Consider the following 14,743-nt stretch of genomic DNA (forward strand, 5'->3'; position numbering starts at 1 on the left):
AAAACTAAATTAACCGTTTTACGTAGGGCATAGCATTGTTTTTTTTTTTTTTCAACGGTCGCCTTTCAGGGTAATTGACCTAGCAAAAAAGAACAAATAACGGTGTATGCGTGTGCGTACTCATCTGCTGCTTGGTAAAAGAAAGTCGGGCTGCTTTTGTTCACTTTGAGTTGGCAAGAAGAAGAGATAAAGCTTAGCAGACTCCCCTACACAAGTAACTAAAGGGGTGAATCATTTTATTTCGACCGCGCGGGTTTTAAGTGCCGCTCCAAACACGGCGCCTATCCCGGCTTGTTTTCAGTTACCCTTCTGCTCACTTTCAAATCGCTCTCGTAGTCCTTCGTCCGCCTTGCAGTTGCTCTTTCCCCCATAAAACTTTACAAACAACGCGTGTTTTTGAAGTGATCGAGAGAGTATGGATGTCATGTGCCGGTTAATGACACTAATTGGGGTGTGTTTATGTGCTTACCTCTCCCTCTTGGGCGGGTGATTGAGGAGTGAAATTGCATTTTCGCCTGTAGGAGGAAACTTGCGTATCCAGGATGACCTCAACCAATGAAATGCATCCACCGGTGCCTACGTCGTCCTAATTATCGGCCCACCTACTTAAAGCGACGCCTGATCAAAGGGATGCCTTTGATTGGTTCGGTGTAAAGCCTCGGAAAATAAGTGAAATCGCCAAAATTTTTCCCACTATTTTGAGCAAAAGGTTGGATTTAACGCAACAAAAACTCCGGATTAAATGCGGAAGGGCATAAATTGCAATTACTGCAAGTCGGCCGTTCTGAAGAGTCGAACATAAATATATCTAACTTTGAAGCAGCGGTAAAATGCACAAAACAGATAAAAAGGGCATAAAGTTAGGTCATTAAAATGGTGGAATGTTTTTTTTTCACTCTTCAGGCGTTGACAGAAATCCTACACCTTCTGCCTCGGCTAAATGACGATGCTCTAGCCCTCTTGGCCAGTGAGATTGCGAATAGGCGACACCACCACGGGGAGCTGGCGTCGCCTTCCCCATTAGGTCGTGTCACCCCGACGGCTTCCCCTTAGGCCTGTTCTCTACCCCTCTTTTTTATTGCAGCCTTTCGTTGTTCTGATTAGATTCCGTTGATTGAGTTGTTGTCTTGAGTAAAATGTAGATAATAATTCGCGTCCGATTTTGGGAGGAGAAGGAAGGAAATTTGTTTATTTTTTTTTTACTCATTTCGTTCTCATAACAGGCACTAGGTGCTCAGTTCAGATAAAAAAATTGAATTACTTCTCACGACAGCATGACAGATACAAAGGGTAAGCATCCAACTCCTTGTGAGACAGCCAGTTCTGTTAGTGATGCTCGTTTTTCATTCCTCGTGGTCAGAGTGAGTGGATTTTGGTAGCACCACTTTTCAAAAGCGGTGCCTCCCAGAGCACGAGGTTGTGGCGAGTTCCAAGCGCGAATGAGGGGGGAAGGTTTAGCTGATCTTCATTCGCAGATTCAGCCATCCGCAACAGGCGCCTTTCCTTGGGACATGGAGCTTTTGTAATCATGGAGCCTAAGTTATGTGTCATCTTGGCGTCAACCGATCGAGAATGTCTGTTGGCTGTAATAAAATCGTCAGAGGAGAGGCGAGGGAAACAGTCAATGTGGTCTAGTTGTTCCGATTCAGACCATCCAGATCCAACTGCAGTTGACAGCTGTGGCAGCACTGTTGAGGTGCTAAAAAGTCACCTTAACCAATTGTTAGTCATAATTGCACGTTTAACGGAGGAGGCAAGTCTTGCTCAGCTTCAGCCTACTTTCTTTACTGATGACTAATTTAGCCCCCAAGTCTTTATTTTCTACTTTACTTTATGATCTGTTATAACTTAGGAATGCTCAAGCCTACTCATGGCCTGGACTGCTTACTTCAGAGTTACTTTCTTGCTTCCTCTTTCGCGTTTCTTCCACCGTGTTCGAGTTCCTTCACTTCGTCCTCGCCACTCTTCCACATCGGCGATCCAAATCGCATTAACAGTTGTCGTTAATCTTGCAGGACACCCGTAACCTCCCAAAACAGCACCCCTGTTTCGATAGCCTCGAAGTTTCCACAACTTTTTTTCTCCCCAACTTTCTAGAAACAGAAATTTCGTACACCGCGCTTCTGCCACTTCCCCCTTAATTGGTCAATACGGCTTAGAGGCGACCTTGAATGAACAAATATCCAGATTAAGGTCAAGGTCAATCAAGTGGCTGTAAATAGTCAGGAATGGGGCCACTCCCATGTGCTTAATAGCCAGCCGCCAGCCACATACACACATGTTGAACCGATTAGCTTTATTTAAGAAAACACGAGAAAGTAGTTAAGCATTACATTACCCTTTCAGAAACGGCAAACTAGTTCAGTGCAAATTCCACCTTTTGTACACTGGGCGAAATCATACCTTACATGTCTCCGTCAGCACGTAAGTTATATTTTTCCTCCCCACCGCCACCCATCCCTGACTCCTCCAACCATCTAGTTCGCCCCGTACGTGATCATGTATTTGTCTAGCGCTCGGGAAACCTGAAACCTGTTGTCAACCATTGTTAGGGTATAAAGATGCGATCTATTCACTTGACAGCTTTCGTGACTTTTCCCATCATTTCCCTGCAAGCCAGTTGTTTCATCATCGCGTTAATTACCACTAAAAAGGTATTCCTGGCGGGTCATTCTTGACTCCTTTTTCCCTTTCTCTGGCGATGAGAGTCCTTCCTCCGTGGTGTAATACATCTATCCACGAGTGATTCACCACTAGACCGCTTCTGGAGGTGACGTTATGCTAATTCACCCCCTCCGAATGGCATTTAACAGGCAGTGTGACAGGAAGCCTCTTTCTCTAATGGATCGTGTCGAGTGCGCAAGCCGAGTAAAAAGGAGGTGAAGACTCCAGCACAGACGCTTAGGATTGTCGACGAATATGCGCTGAGTAGGCTAGAAGTGAGACGTATGCGTACGTGACTGCTGCGGCGACGGAACGGCTTTCACTCTCGCGGAGTTATGATGAGTTGATTGACCCTAACCCCATACAGCCTCCTTGTACATTTGACTGGCCAATCAGAGGACCCGGGTAAGAGCGCGAGCTTTGGGACATTCCAAAATGGTTTTTAAAAGGGATAAAATTTCCAGCGAATTAAGATAGGAATTTATGGTGGACTTACAGACACGCCCAGCATAAAACCGGGTTTGAAGAAAATCTCAGAGATAGCTTGACACGCTTTTCTGCCTCCTGACGTAGGCATACCCACAAACGCAGGCATTTCACAAGTTCCTACGAGGCAAAACAAGCGACTGTAGCGCGTTACACCCAAAATAGCGCGAAGATTTTTTGGTCACCTTAGGCGATGAAAGGCGAGTGTCGTCGGAATTTCATTCGTTAGACGGATAAAACCTCACAGCATTGATGGCAACCCGAAAGTGAGAGCTGGGCAGCCCGACGCAAGACTACCGCTGGATGCAAAGGCATTGCCGCTCAGATCATTTCAACCTCAGCGAAGTAGTCACCAGGATGATGACAAGGAGCTCTGACCTTACTTTAGGTCCTTCAGTCCAATGTCGACTGCAACAACTCAAGTGCTACAGGCACCATAAAGGCTGCTTACGAGGAAATTGCCTCACCGCCTCCGCCAACACCTTAAAAACCACCTTTTCAGCAGTCAATTTGTTGTCTTCACTCCATCTAGACATTGGACACAACAAAGTATAACATAGTTTTGTACAAAAAAGAGAAAAGGAAAAGTAAAAGGTTAAAGCAACAAATAAAAGGGGCTGGAAAGGGAGGATGAATGAGGCGACACATTAATTTCGGTTGGGACAAGCGGTGTGAGGAATCTTTGAATCTGGCAGATCCCGCTTCTTCTTTTTCTTCATATCCAACGCCCCCTCACACGGTGTCACCACAATACCCGGTTTGTCTCGCTCGGGTGGATGCAGTTCATGCGCTTTGCCTAAAAAATTAAGACGGCAAAAGATAAGGGGAAGTGTCACAGTCAAGAAGGAGATGTCATGTTATGAGGAATGTTATTTTATAGACGCACTGGTCGGTATCTTTATGTCGCGTTGTCAAATGAAATGAGCTTTAAAGAGACACCTTTCAAAATGGTAAAATCAATAAGAAATCGATTGGGAGAGAGAGGGATACGCAGGTCAAACTGTCACCAACATTTAAAGCCGGAAAATCGATAAGTTCTTCTTGTCCAATCAAAAAAGGGGAAAAGTAGAATGTAGCTCAGATGAGGGAGACTTGATTTAACATAAAATAGGTCGTAAATGGAAAAGGCAAGCCTGCCCTAAACCTGAGGGTAAGTGACAGGCAATTTCCTTGCGTGCTTCCTGCTAGAGGAGAGGAAATTGCTAGATCAGATAAATCCCGAGAATATGGGTCAGGAGATTTGAGTTTGTCCATTTTTCTCCCTGGAAAAGGTACTGCGTGTTGACATAAATTCAATGATTAGGCTTTAACGAGAAATAACAAAAAAAATTGACATCTTATCATTCGTTACACGTAAAAAAATGCATTTTAGGTATACAATCAACTGACAGGTCTGCCTTTTTAACAAAAAAGTGAAAAAAACATAGACTTGAAAGTCTGTACCTCCCAAGAAAAACCTACATTCACATCCCTCTACTGGAAGCAGCATGGTCAGATAACAGTGGCAACACACTTCCAACGCCTAAGAAGTCTCCTTTATTTACTTGTCCAAATGGAAAGCAGGGCAGAGGGACACAATCGTACCTCGCTGAAAAAATTGGGAGATGGGGTAATAGGGGAAATCAGCAGACTCTCTGCCTCCCGAGAAATAAGAAAAAAGCGGCTAGGGAAGTCAAATTTAAGGGCGATTGGTCGGTCCGTCCGGCAATGAAAAAAAGATAGGAAAGATTAAAAGAGACATTTCACTTTCTGCGACACGAGGGCAGAGTGAAACACCTGCTGCTTCAGATTAAATCACTGTTGCGGGAAGGGAAAGCAATTTTTCCTAAAAAGGGCAGTTTCTTCCTCAATCGCACCTTCAACTTGGTTCATCTCAATTAACACATGCAGAAAAATAAATGAGTAGAAGATTTTTCGAGAAGAAGCAAAGAGTGGTTGACAAATCAGTTACTTAAAACATCAACCGACCCGCCACTTTCACCTCCACTGACGGCTAACAAGGTGACTATTTCTCGACCCATCCCAATCAGAATACTGGTTTGATAGGCACCATACACGAACAAGAAATTCGGAACAAGCAGATAAAAAAACGCGGGTCCATAAACAACATATTCCGAGGCTGCAGGAGTAGATAAGAAGCAAGTTTTCCGTCTATGTCCTAAGGGTAAATAAACAGAGAGCCTCCACTTGTGGCTTCCACTACAAAACCAGTGTCACATATAGGTGACAGGAATCACCGATCTGAGGAAAAATAACACGTCTTCTCAAATTCTTGACTAACATGGCCTCAACTTGAGCATATCCCTATTTAGCTGCAGTGATTGAGTTTTTTGGTGAGATCGTAGCAGCGAATGTAAGATATCTAGGCAAGCTATTCATTAGTGACCTCTTTAGGGTGAATAATGGGGAGAAGCAAAAAACGCGAAAAAAAATCAGCACTTAACGAAAAAGCCCCGCTGCCAAATTCCCAAGCACGGTAAAAATCCAAAGAATCGAGCCCAAAGCTTCCAAGTGGACGCAAGTGGGGAATAATAACCGTTTTCGGTCAAACAAAGGTTACCTTGTGAAACACAGAGGCGTTAAACTTTTCTTTCACCATAGTTGAGCTATAAAAGAACAATTGAAGATTAACTTGCAGCATTGTGAGAGGGAAGGTTAAGCCAAGCACCTTGAAAAATATCTTAAAGCAATTTTTCCCAATCCAGGCAAAAGGAAGAAAAAAGGTTAAAAAACGCTTCTTACTGAAAAGGGCAAACTCAGGACAGTTAATTTTAGACAAAATGGGAAAAGCGAAAAAGCGGAGGAGAGATTTGCTAACGAAGCTAGAAGCACTTCCAAATTCTTCCCTTTAGCATCTTTTAATCAGTTGAAGCAGTTTAAAATTGCCAAAAGAATTGTAAATGCAGAAGACATAGAACAAGACTGAAAAAAAGACCACTTGTTTTGATGCGAGAAAATGCATTAAGGAGTACATTTGAGAAAGAACAGCCACCTAAATATGAGCCTAAAATAAGGAATTTCACTCAAATCAGACATCAAAAACCTCTCGGTTTAATTTACACTAGTAAACCAGGCAGTCAAATCGTACTTGAGAAAACTCTGCATGGTGGTTAAAACAGCACTGAGAGAACGCACTTTGGGTTTACATAGAGAAGTCCAGTAGCTCACCAGGTTCAAGTGCAGCAAGAGCATGGAGAAGATCATAATTAATGAGAGGTTCCGCCTCGGTTCTAGGTTCCCAACCCACAGGCGGAGATGCCGGAGGTGAAAGAAGAAAGAGATGCTCGGGTTTCGGTAGCGCCAGATGCTCGAAGGTGTCCATATCGTCCAGCACCTCATCGTCACTACCGTCGTCTCCATCTTCGTCAGTAAGATGATCGTCATCAAATGAGGTGCTTTTCGCGGCTGGACGGGCCTGCTGACGCTGACGTTTACGATACTCTTCCCTGTCGTCAGCAAAGTAGCAACGAATCCCCACATTCTCGGATTCCGTGGAAGACTCATTCTCATTCGCATTGGAAGTGCCAACAGTAGATGTTTGAAGTCGCCAGCCCTGAGTTTCGAGGCGAGCCATCACAGCGGCCTCTGGGGTGGACATTGTTACCTGGAAGCCAAGGAATAAGCAAAAAGAAAATACAAATAACCCTAGCAGATATTGCGAAACAGACAAAATGGCAAAGCTTACCATGACGCGATGAAAGCTAGGAAGATAGATGAATTCACAAGTGTCATCATAGGCCCGGAAAACCTGTTCAAAAATGCTCTAAAACCAATGGAATGAGAGGCGATTAAACCCACCTTAGATTCAATATCGGTAAACACATCAATAGGAACTTTGGTCACAATAAGGCGGCATGAAGCATATTTGGTAGACTTGAGAGAACCGATTGTCTCTTCCATAATGAATGACTAAATGCCGAACATCAACTGTCTACTTAAGAAAAATGTTCAGGGGCAAAATGCGAACACATATACAAAGTAGGCGGGTAATCGCACAATTGGTAAAACAAATATATGCTAATAGTTTAAACTTATCATAAAAAGTTTGATTTTGAATCATATTTGCTTTAATTTTTTTAAAAAGCTTTAATGCCTAAGGAAATCAACAACAAGCAGCTTATTAAATATTCGGTTAATTTCATACCTCTCGGAGCAAATTTATCCCGGGGTACATCTGATGACAAAAGGCCAGGCTTGGTATAAACTCTTAGAAAGAGTGACACTTAACAATGAACCGTAACAACGAAAATGAACAAATGGGAACCCCCACTGTTAGCGCTTCCCTCCCAGTGACATACGAAACCCCAAGGTCGATCTGCCCACCTTATTACCGATTGCACTGACCCCAAACAGGTCGACCTCGGAAGTCCAACGGCAACAATCCAAACAACAAGCCCACACCCCCGGCCACCAAGACAACTTAGCCCGCGGGGAGTTACGGGCGCACTAGCCCGAAGTCGCACAGATCACTGCACGCGCGTATATTTACAGAGGCATAGGAGCGAGCATTTGCTGAGTTAAATTACTCAAAAATATCGTCGGTCTCATCCACTTCGTGCAGAACTGTCCGCAGACTCTTCCGCCTATTAGTACGCTTCTTCGCCTCTACTCTTTCCATGTACTTTGTTCTCTTCTCCATCCTCAATGCCTGGCGAATCTTTAGAGAATACAACGTTATACAGATAAGGAAAATTCATCCGAACATGAAAGAGAAGAGAAGCTCACCTTATTTGGCGAGATATACTTGGGATTTTCCCAGATAACTGCACCTCTGAAGCTTCCCAAGAAGATCTTCATTGGGAAAAGTGAGAAACGAGGTCCTAGAACACCAGAGATTTCAACGGTACATAACGCAAAACATCAAATTACAATACAGTAAATGGCAAAAAATACTGTACCTATCTCCGAGAGGGCTCCGCTTTCTTCAATAATCTGATAAACACGGAACCAAATTCGCCCAGCAAACCAGATGACCGAGATAACTTTGTCCGTGTAGGGTTGCATTTTGGGATGAAAATTAGGTGTCCCGAAGGACTGAATAAAAACTTCCTTGAGAAGTTGCAGATGTGGCATCGCGGAGTCGTCGAAACTGGGATCAAAAGAAAGAATTGGACGGCTATATCGAAGTGCGTTACCAGTCATTTTGAGCTCCGCGGTGGTACGCATGTTCTCCACCAAGAACTTTGCTGATGGCCCGCTTGGAACACAGCTTAACCACATGTACAAATCGTGCTTCTTCCGACCTTCAAAAAACACGACCTAAACGAGGTGATGCAGAACATAATCTTAGAAACCATGCATTTTTGGGTACGGTTCTAGACGAGCACATTATGTACCTTCGTCGCATTTCGGATTTCTGCAATTTCGTTGACCAATGGAATGTCTTTCTTGGTGTCCAGTTTCGTGTCCGACTTGGAATGGGGCATCATGTGGATAAGGTCTTTCATGAGATGGCGGCCCAGGGCGGAGACTCCGCGCGAGCACACAAACAATGTTCGTTCACGGTTTTTCCATTGGACCCGTTTAGCTGGTTTGGCATCAGATCTCCGCTTAGAAGGCAATAGTTTGGCTATTCAAAGTGGTGTAATTTGTACAAACTTATAACATACGCCTTTTTGATTGCTGCAATTTTTGGGTCTTCGAAATGTTCTCGGGAGCTAAAGGAGATCATCTAACCACGGACACAAGCATACCTGCACGCTTAGGCATGTTGGCTACAAACCAATGAGGAATACAGGTTTCAAGGTCACAGAATAGAGGTAAGTCGACACCATCTAAACGAACATGGCATCTTTATACGTTGTCACTAAAAGTGTTATCTTATTAAGGGCATCTTTTTATTTTAAAACTTTTAATTCGATCCAAGTCACCGACGTAGCCAAAAATTACAGAAATAATTGTTACCTTTTTCATGGGATATCCTGTGGTAGCTTGAGCCTTCTTTAAAGTCAAAATTATCTCTAATAGCATAAAAGAGCGAATGCAATTGATGTGTAGACTAGACACGAGGCTGGCTGGATGAGCCGGGGACCATGCCTAAGAAAGGAAGCACAATTTGTGTGGACTGAAATGCCCACGCGCGTAATCGCACGCTTAAGTGAACTCTCAAGTCATTAGGGTTCTTTTCGCATAGACTTTGCTGCGCTTTTGTTTGCCTTTTACACTAGCCATCACAAGAGTCAGTGCTCAAAAACCACACACAGCCCTTTAAAGGCACACACTGAATCTTCCAACAGATGGGAAAGCTTATGATCCCGTTACTAATGCATTTAGCAAATCTTAGGGCGTTTGACACTTCTTTTTGCTTGTGAACTGTATTGGGGAGTTAGGATCTCACAAAGCCATGCAACTAGAGCATCTGTGTACCGAACACTAATCATCTGGTGTGGACCCTGTGTTTGGTATCCATCTTGGAGAACACAGAACTGGGTCAGTTGTCAGCTCGAACCTCATTTTTAACCCTTCAACTAGGAATCTTTGCGGCAGATGCTCTCTCCCTGCCACGCTTGGTAGTCAGCCTCAGGAGTGCTGACCCCCCATCCTTTCAGGTCGGGTCCGCCTGTAACTACCACCAACGCGGCGTCCAAAGTGATTTCTGAGCCCGCACTACAGCACGGAAGTGAAACTTGAGGGGGCTGTAGCGCCAACAACATCAAACGCTGTCACCCTAAAGCCCTTGAAGACTTTAAATGGCACGAGGGATACCCAACACCTCCCAGGTAAACCACACGTGCCCCTACTAACGTACCATCATCTTGATCCCCAGCACGAAAGTCAAGACACAAACCTTGGAAGTGAGACAATCTTTAAATAATCTCATAAAGCAGATCAGATGTGCTGAAAGACAGGCAGACGGACAAATCATCAGTCGAGCAAAGCCAAGAAGCAGTCAGATATCAGACAAAGAAAACTACAAAAAAGACAAAGAAGAAGAGGAGAACGCCAAACACCTTAAACATAAGCCAACGATTGGACGAAACGGAGCGTAAATAACGGAGCAACTCTGCATGTCCCGATTCCACCGCGGCCAACGATTCCTCCACATTCGCATCAATGCGTTCTACCCTCTCCTCCTGTTCGTGTACCTACAAGGTGGATAGATGTGCTCCCGTAGGCGCCTTTCATTCCCTGAGAAAAGAGGAGGGGATTCAAGAAGTCAGACAATTACCATTGTTGCGAGTTGTTGGAAGATCTCACCCAACTCTACGATGGTGTGTTCAATGGTACGAACGGTATCGTGGCGTGCTGCCAGATAGGCATCGGTCTGATCGCGATAGAGAGTCATCTGCTGCTGTTGAATGGGATCTGCTAAAAGGGAACTGCTGCTAACACCAACGCCACTGGCTTGACGGGCTCGTTGCTCATCCTGTGGAAAAGAGTGACTCAATCAGTTTACGTCGCTCCCGAGGCATTCAAACCAATTAAAATTCAGTTATATCTGGGAACTTCCAAACCTGCAGAGAGTAGTCGATCCCTGATGGGATGTTCATGAGAGTGGAAAATTAACTTGTAAGCGTCTACCTTTTGTTGCTCAATTAGTGCTATGGGGTAAACAATAGATGGAATTAGATCCATGAAAAATTCGTCGAGGTGAGGGTTCGGCCAGCCAGTTGGTTGATAGTTTCAATGAAGAGCTTTACTGTTAATCTTGAAAGTGAACCAGCCTCATGTCACACAGGAAACCATCTGACCGAGTAAATTGTTCAGAAGAGATCTTGAATGTTCCCTTCGACTCATTGGTCTCGATCACACAACCCACATGATTTTGGGGAGTGAATATTCAAGGGCAATCATGAGCACGTTCCCCCTCTAGCTCTCCCGATTCCAACGGCTGTCGAAGACCACTGCGCCTGGAAGGTCGTCGAGGGCGCGCTTAACAAGCAAACTCACAATGTAAAGGAACTCTTGAAAACATGTGGCGCAAGCATGCAGGCAAGGCAAACACGCCTAAAAAAACTTCTACAAGCACACTACTGTCGCCGTTCGTATTCAAAGTGGCAAAACAATTGCCGTACATACACGTCATGCGATTGACGCTGTGAGTAATAAGAGAGGAGTTAATCCCGCCGACATCTGCTGGTTAACAAAGCAAGCGATTAAAAACGACAAAAAGCCATGCCGATTTGTTTACACAAAAGGGTGACACATTGTTTGACAATAACATGAGATAAATCACGTCATGTGAGATGCAACCACAAAGTTGAAAAAGGCGAACATTTTATCCACAGAAAACATCTAAAGGTCTTTCAAATGGGAGCAGAAAAGGAAAAAATCCACCTCATCGGAATTTAAATGGAGTTGCAGCGCTTTGGCAAAGTAGCGAAGAGAAGTGAGGTGGATTTGGACCTGATTGACATCATACACAAACGTAAACTATCCGCCCCCGAAGGAAAGGCCTTCTCTTACTCTAACGACTGCAAGTATTCAAAGATGAGGCCTCATTATGTTCTGTATTATTGGAAAGAGAAATAGAGGTGGACTAGACCTAGAAATAGCCAGGAACAATGTATCGGCTATTTTAGGGTGAGGGGGGAAGAAAACCATGAAATAAAAGGCCAAGTAGGTTCAAATCAAATGTCATTTTTATCTTCATCATTTCAGGGGCAAAATATGGAAACGCTCCCTAGCCCCGCGTTGTTTTTGGTTTCGGTCGAAAGTGGGAAGGATTCCAGTAAGGAAGGTAGGGGAAAATTGGAGTTCACTTTTGCCCAACAAGTCAAGACTGTCACTAATGAAAATCGCGCACTTTTTGCTACTTCTATATGAGAATAATGGAGATGGCCGACAGACATTGTGTTGAAAGAGATGCTTCGTAGAGGTCTCACATCTTTTAGAGGGACAGGGTCTCTTCAAGGGGAGGCTACACGATCGAGAAGCAGATGAACCCCAGCTCTTTTAATTAGAGCGCCTCGGACTATTTAAATGAGAAAATTGCCGAGAGAGTCACTAACAGGTATTTCCACGGTACCAAAGGTTTATCAATGCCTACTAGTAAAAATGCAGGGATGAAAATGAGAACGCATTTAGGCATTTTTGAAGCAATATCACGAGTAAGGAGGGCCAAAATTATGTAAAGATAAAATAACACGAGTTCTGGGATTGATTCTCATTTTTGAGCAAGAAAGTGTGGGAAAGATTTAAATCAGCGCTTGAAATTTTCAAATTAGCAACTGGGGAGAGCGGTCTACATTACACGCTTCATGATCCTGAGGTGGATGATCAATGGCTTTCACGACCACTTTACGCCCATCTCTCCATGGTCAAACGGATTAAGGACCACTGTAATCAGAGAGCGGTTGAGAGGACTACTGACTCGTTGATATCAATAACTAACAAGAAGGCCATGAACTACTTGGATAAAGGACGCAAATGAAGACCTTTGGCACCTTGATCCAAGGATACAGCGGTGCTGCCAAATTTCACTCTTAGGCTATAAATACGCACAGGCATTAGGCAGCTTAGCACTTACACAGGGAACATATCCAGAAAAAAAGCAATTGAATCGACGGAGCGGCTACATTTGGACTTTCTGAACCAATAAATCTGGAGAGGAGTATCAGCAATATCTAGAACTCATAGGCACTTGCCATTACTGAGAAGAATAACGAGTGGATGGGGGGCGTTAAGCACTATCAAGAGCTAATAGGTACATGCTCGATAAAAAATCGTGAAGTGATTTCTTATTAACTTACATTCTCCATAGGCTAGACGAATTCTTAGCAACAAAAAAAAGGAATAGCGTTTATCTTTCGGGACATCATTTGGTGGGTTACAGAAAGCATATTCACAATACCGAGAACTGACTTGACGAGAGGTAAATTTATTAGGGAGGCCACGGACTGGTGGAAAACAAACGAATACAATCATTAACCAAACCATACTGGAGCTAATAAAAGCTCTAAACTTCAAGGAAATTCATCAGCACGGCCCTTAAACAACTAAAGCTCCCCATCGACCAGGAAAATTTCCAAAAACGGTATCGAAGGATTAAAAGCTGTCTACCACCGCTCACCTGCAAGAGAATCGACGGGGTCACAGCAGCAGTAGGAATGGAAGAAGCGACAGAGGGTGACGACGAGTCCACTGCCTCCGGTTCGAATCCCTGATTAACCACTCCACCCGTCGTAATCAAACCCTGCTGGTGTGACGAAAAAGCACTTTTCCGCATTGTCTGGTCTCTCAGTGTCTTTGATCGCTGTTCGAGTACGCGTTTAAATCGTTCTGACATTCCTGCCAGTCGCGACTGAAGATTCATGAGTACCGAGGTGGCATGTCTAGATGACTGCTGCTGAGAAGAGCTGGCGGAAGATTTTGAAAGTGTGCTCAAATCAGCAATACGGTGGTTCAGATTCGCGATATCCTCCCGAATCAGCAAAGTGAGGTGTTGCACCTCAGCGGAGTGGTCATCAAAGAGAGTGCGTTGACGAGCAAGAGTGGAAAGACTTTCGAGGCGACCGCAGGTCACTGCCAGATCCGAACTGATGAGTGCGGCCATGCGGGCGAATTGAGAGGATCTAGACTTGATGCTGGCAGCGGCAATGCCGCTGAGAGCCCGATACTGGGGTGCCTTTGATGGGACAGAGTCGCCTGTTCGTATGTGACCATTAGAGGTGGCTGTACGGAGGGTGTTAACGAGCTGGATGAAATCAGCGGTACGATCAGCCCCAAAATTCATCTCAAAATGCTAAAGCGTAAAACCAAACAAAATTGAGAAAAAACAGAGGTAGCACAGACCAAAGTCGTCAGAATCGCTGATCGAAAATTTATTGTGAACACAAATAATAAAGAACAGCATATAACTGAGAAAACGAAGTAAAAGAAAGTTAGTGGCAATATTGTTAATAAGGGTAATAGAGATAGACAGGAAAGATGAATGCCAAACACAAATTCAAGAGATCGTGGGAGGACGCGACATAAATCCACCAAACTATCAGGGTAAAAATATATAAAAATACAAACGAAACAAATTACATCTTATCAGCGAGTTAAGCAACATGGAAATAAAAACCAGAAAGACGAACCGGTAGAGAGACAGCGCCAAAAGAGTGCAAGGCGTTAAACAAAGCACATCTGAAATTAAAATAATAGATTATTACTACCACTATTTTGATTGTATGTCTCTACATATTTTATTACGAGGTTCTTCCGCATTAGGAAATTATCCGCAGGCACCTGCAGATAGATTTTCAAACTCTTAAAATGTGTAAAGAGTCTATAACTGGCGTCTAAAATGGTACCAAAAAAAGCTTTTCACTTTTTGAAGTGGTTGTTGTTTCTTTTGGGCCATTTGTGTTTTGTTCCTGCCCCTAGCAAAACCATGATAATGCCCATTTTATGCTATGTTTTTAAAAATTAAAGTCAAAATAAAAATTGTTAAAAATATTATAAAAAGAAACATTAATGCATATCACCTTTAGGTTTAACAGCAAAAATAAAAAACCATAACATATAGGCAGTTACCTCACGATGCAGAACGAAAGTTATTATCCCATTTTCAAGATTTTAGTGCCAGTTTTGTCTCACAATTTTAACTCGTTTTTTATTTATATAAACCAGTATAATGCGCACTTAATGTGAGCCCTTACCCTCCCTG

General features: G+C 43.7%; 4 protein-coding genes across 4 annotated transcripts; 1 reads left to right on the forward strand and 3 right to left on the reverse strand. All coding sequences in view use genetic code 11, as the record gives it.

The window, feature by feature from the left end:
• Positions 1–1,528: 1,528 nt before the first annotated feature.
• On the forward strand, positions 1,529–3,784 carry EGR_06301 (hypothetical protein; the record flags this gene model as incomplete). Its single annotated transcript, XM_024495550.1, has 2 exons — positions 1,529–1,696; positions 3,683–3,784. 2 exons carry the CDS (start codon positions 1,529–1,531, stop codon positions 3,782–3,784), a joined length of 270 nt encoding a protein of 89 aa, XP_024350073.1.
• Positions 3,785–3,797: 13 nt separating this feature from the next.
• On the reverse strand, positions 3,798–7,050 carry EGR_06302 (Calcipressin-2; the record flags this gene model as incomplete). The annotated part of the gene is made up of 4 exons (XM_024495551.1): positions 3,798–3,946; positions 6,319–6,754; positions 6,836–6,913; positions 6,949–7,050. 4 exons carry the CDS (start codon positions 7,048–7,050, stop codon positions 3,798–3,800), a joined length of 765 nt encoding a protein of 254 aa, XP_024350074.1.
• Positions 7,051–7,672: 622 nt separating this feature from the next.
• On the reverse strand, positions 7,673–8,859 carry EGR_06303 (Ribosome biogenesis protein BRX1; the record flags this gene model as incomplete). The annotated part of the gene is made up of 6 exons (XM_024495552.1): positions 7,673–7,807; positions 7,876–7,970; positions 8,049–8,409; positions 8,487–8,719; positions 8,760–8,807; positions 8,844–8,859. 6 exons carry the CDS (start codon positions 8,857–8,859, stop codon positions 7,673–7,675), a joined length of 888 nt encoding a protein of 295 aa, XP_024350075.1.
• Positions 8,860–10,046: 1,187 nt separating this feature from the next.
• Positions 10,047–14,469, reverse strand: EGR_06304 (Syntaxin-5; the record flags this gene model as incomplete). Its single annotated transcript, XM_024495553.1, has 5 exons — positions 10,047–10,235; positions 10,319–10,516; positions 13,163–13,834; positions 14,172–14,220; positions 14,405–14,469. The coding sequence occupies 5 exons, from the start codon at positions 14,467–14,469 to the stop codon at positions 10,047–10,049; spliced, it is 1,173 nt and encodes a 390-aa protein (XP_024350076.1).
• Between the last annotated feature and the right edge of the window lie 274 nt (positions 14,470–14,743).

Source organism: Echinococcus granulosus (genome assembly GCF_000524195.1).
Source record: "Echinococcus granulosus chromosome Unknown EG_S00054, whole genome shotgun sequence".
In the NCBI taxonomy this organism is placed as follows: Eukaryota; Metazoa; Platyhelminthes; class Cestoda; order Cyclophyllidea; family Taeniidae; genus Echinococcus; species Echinococcus granulosus.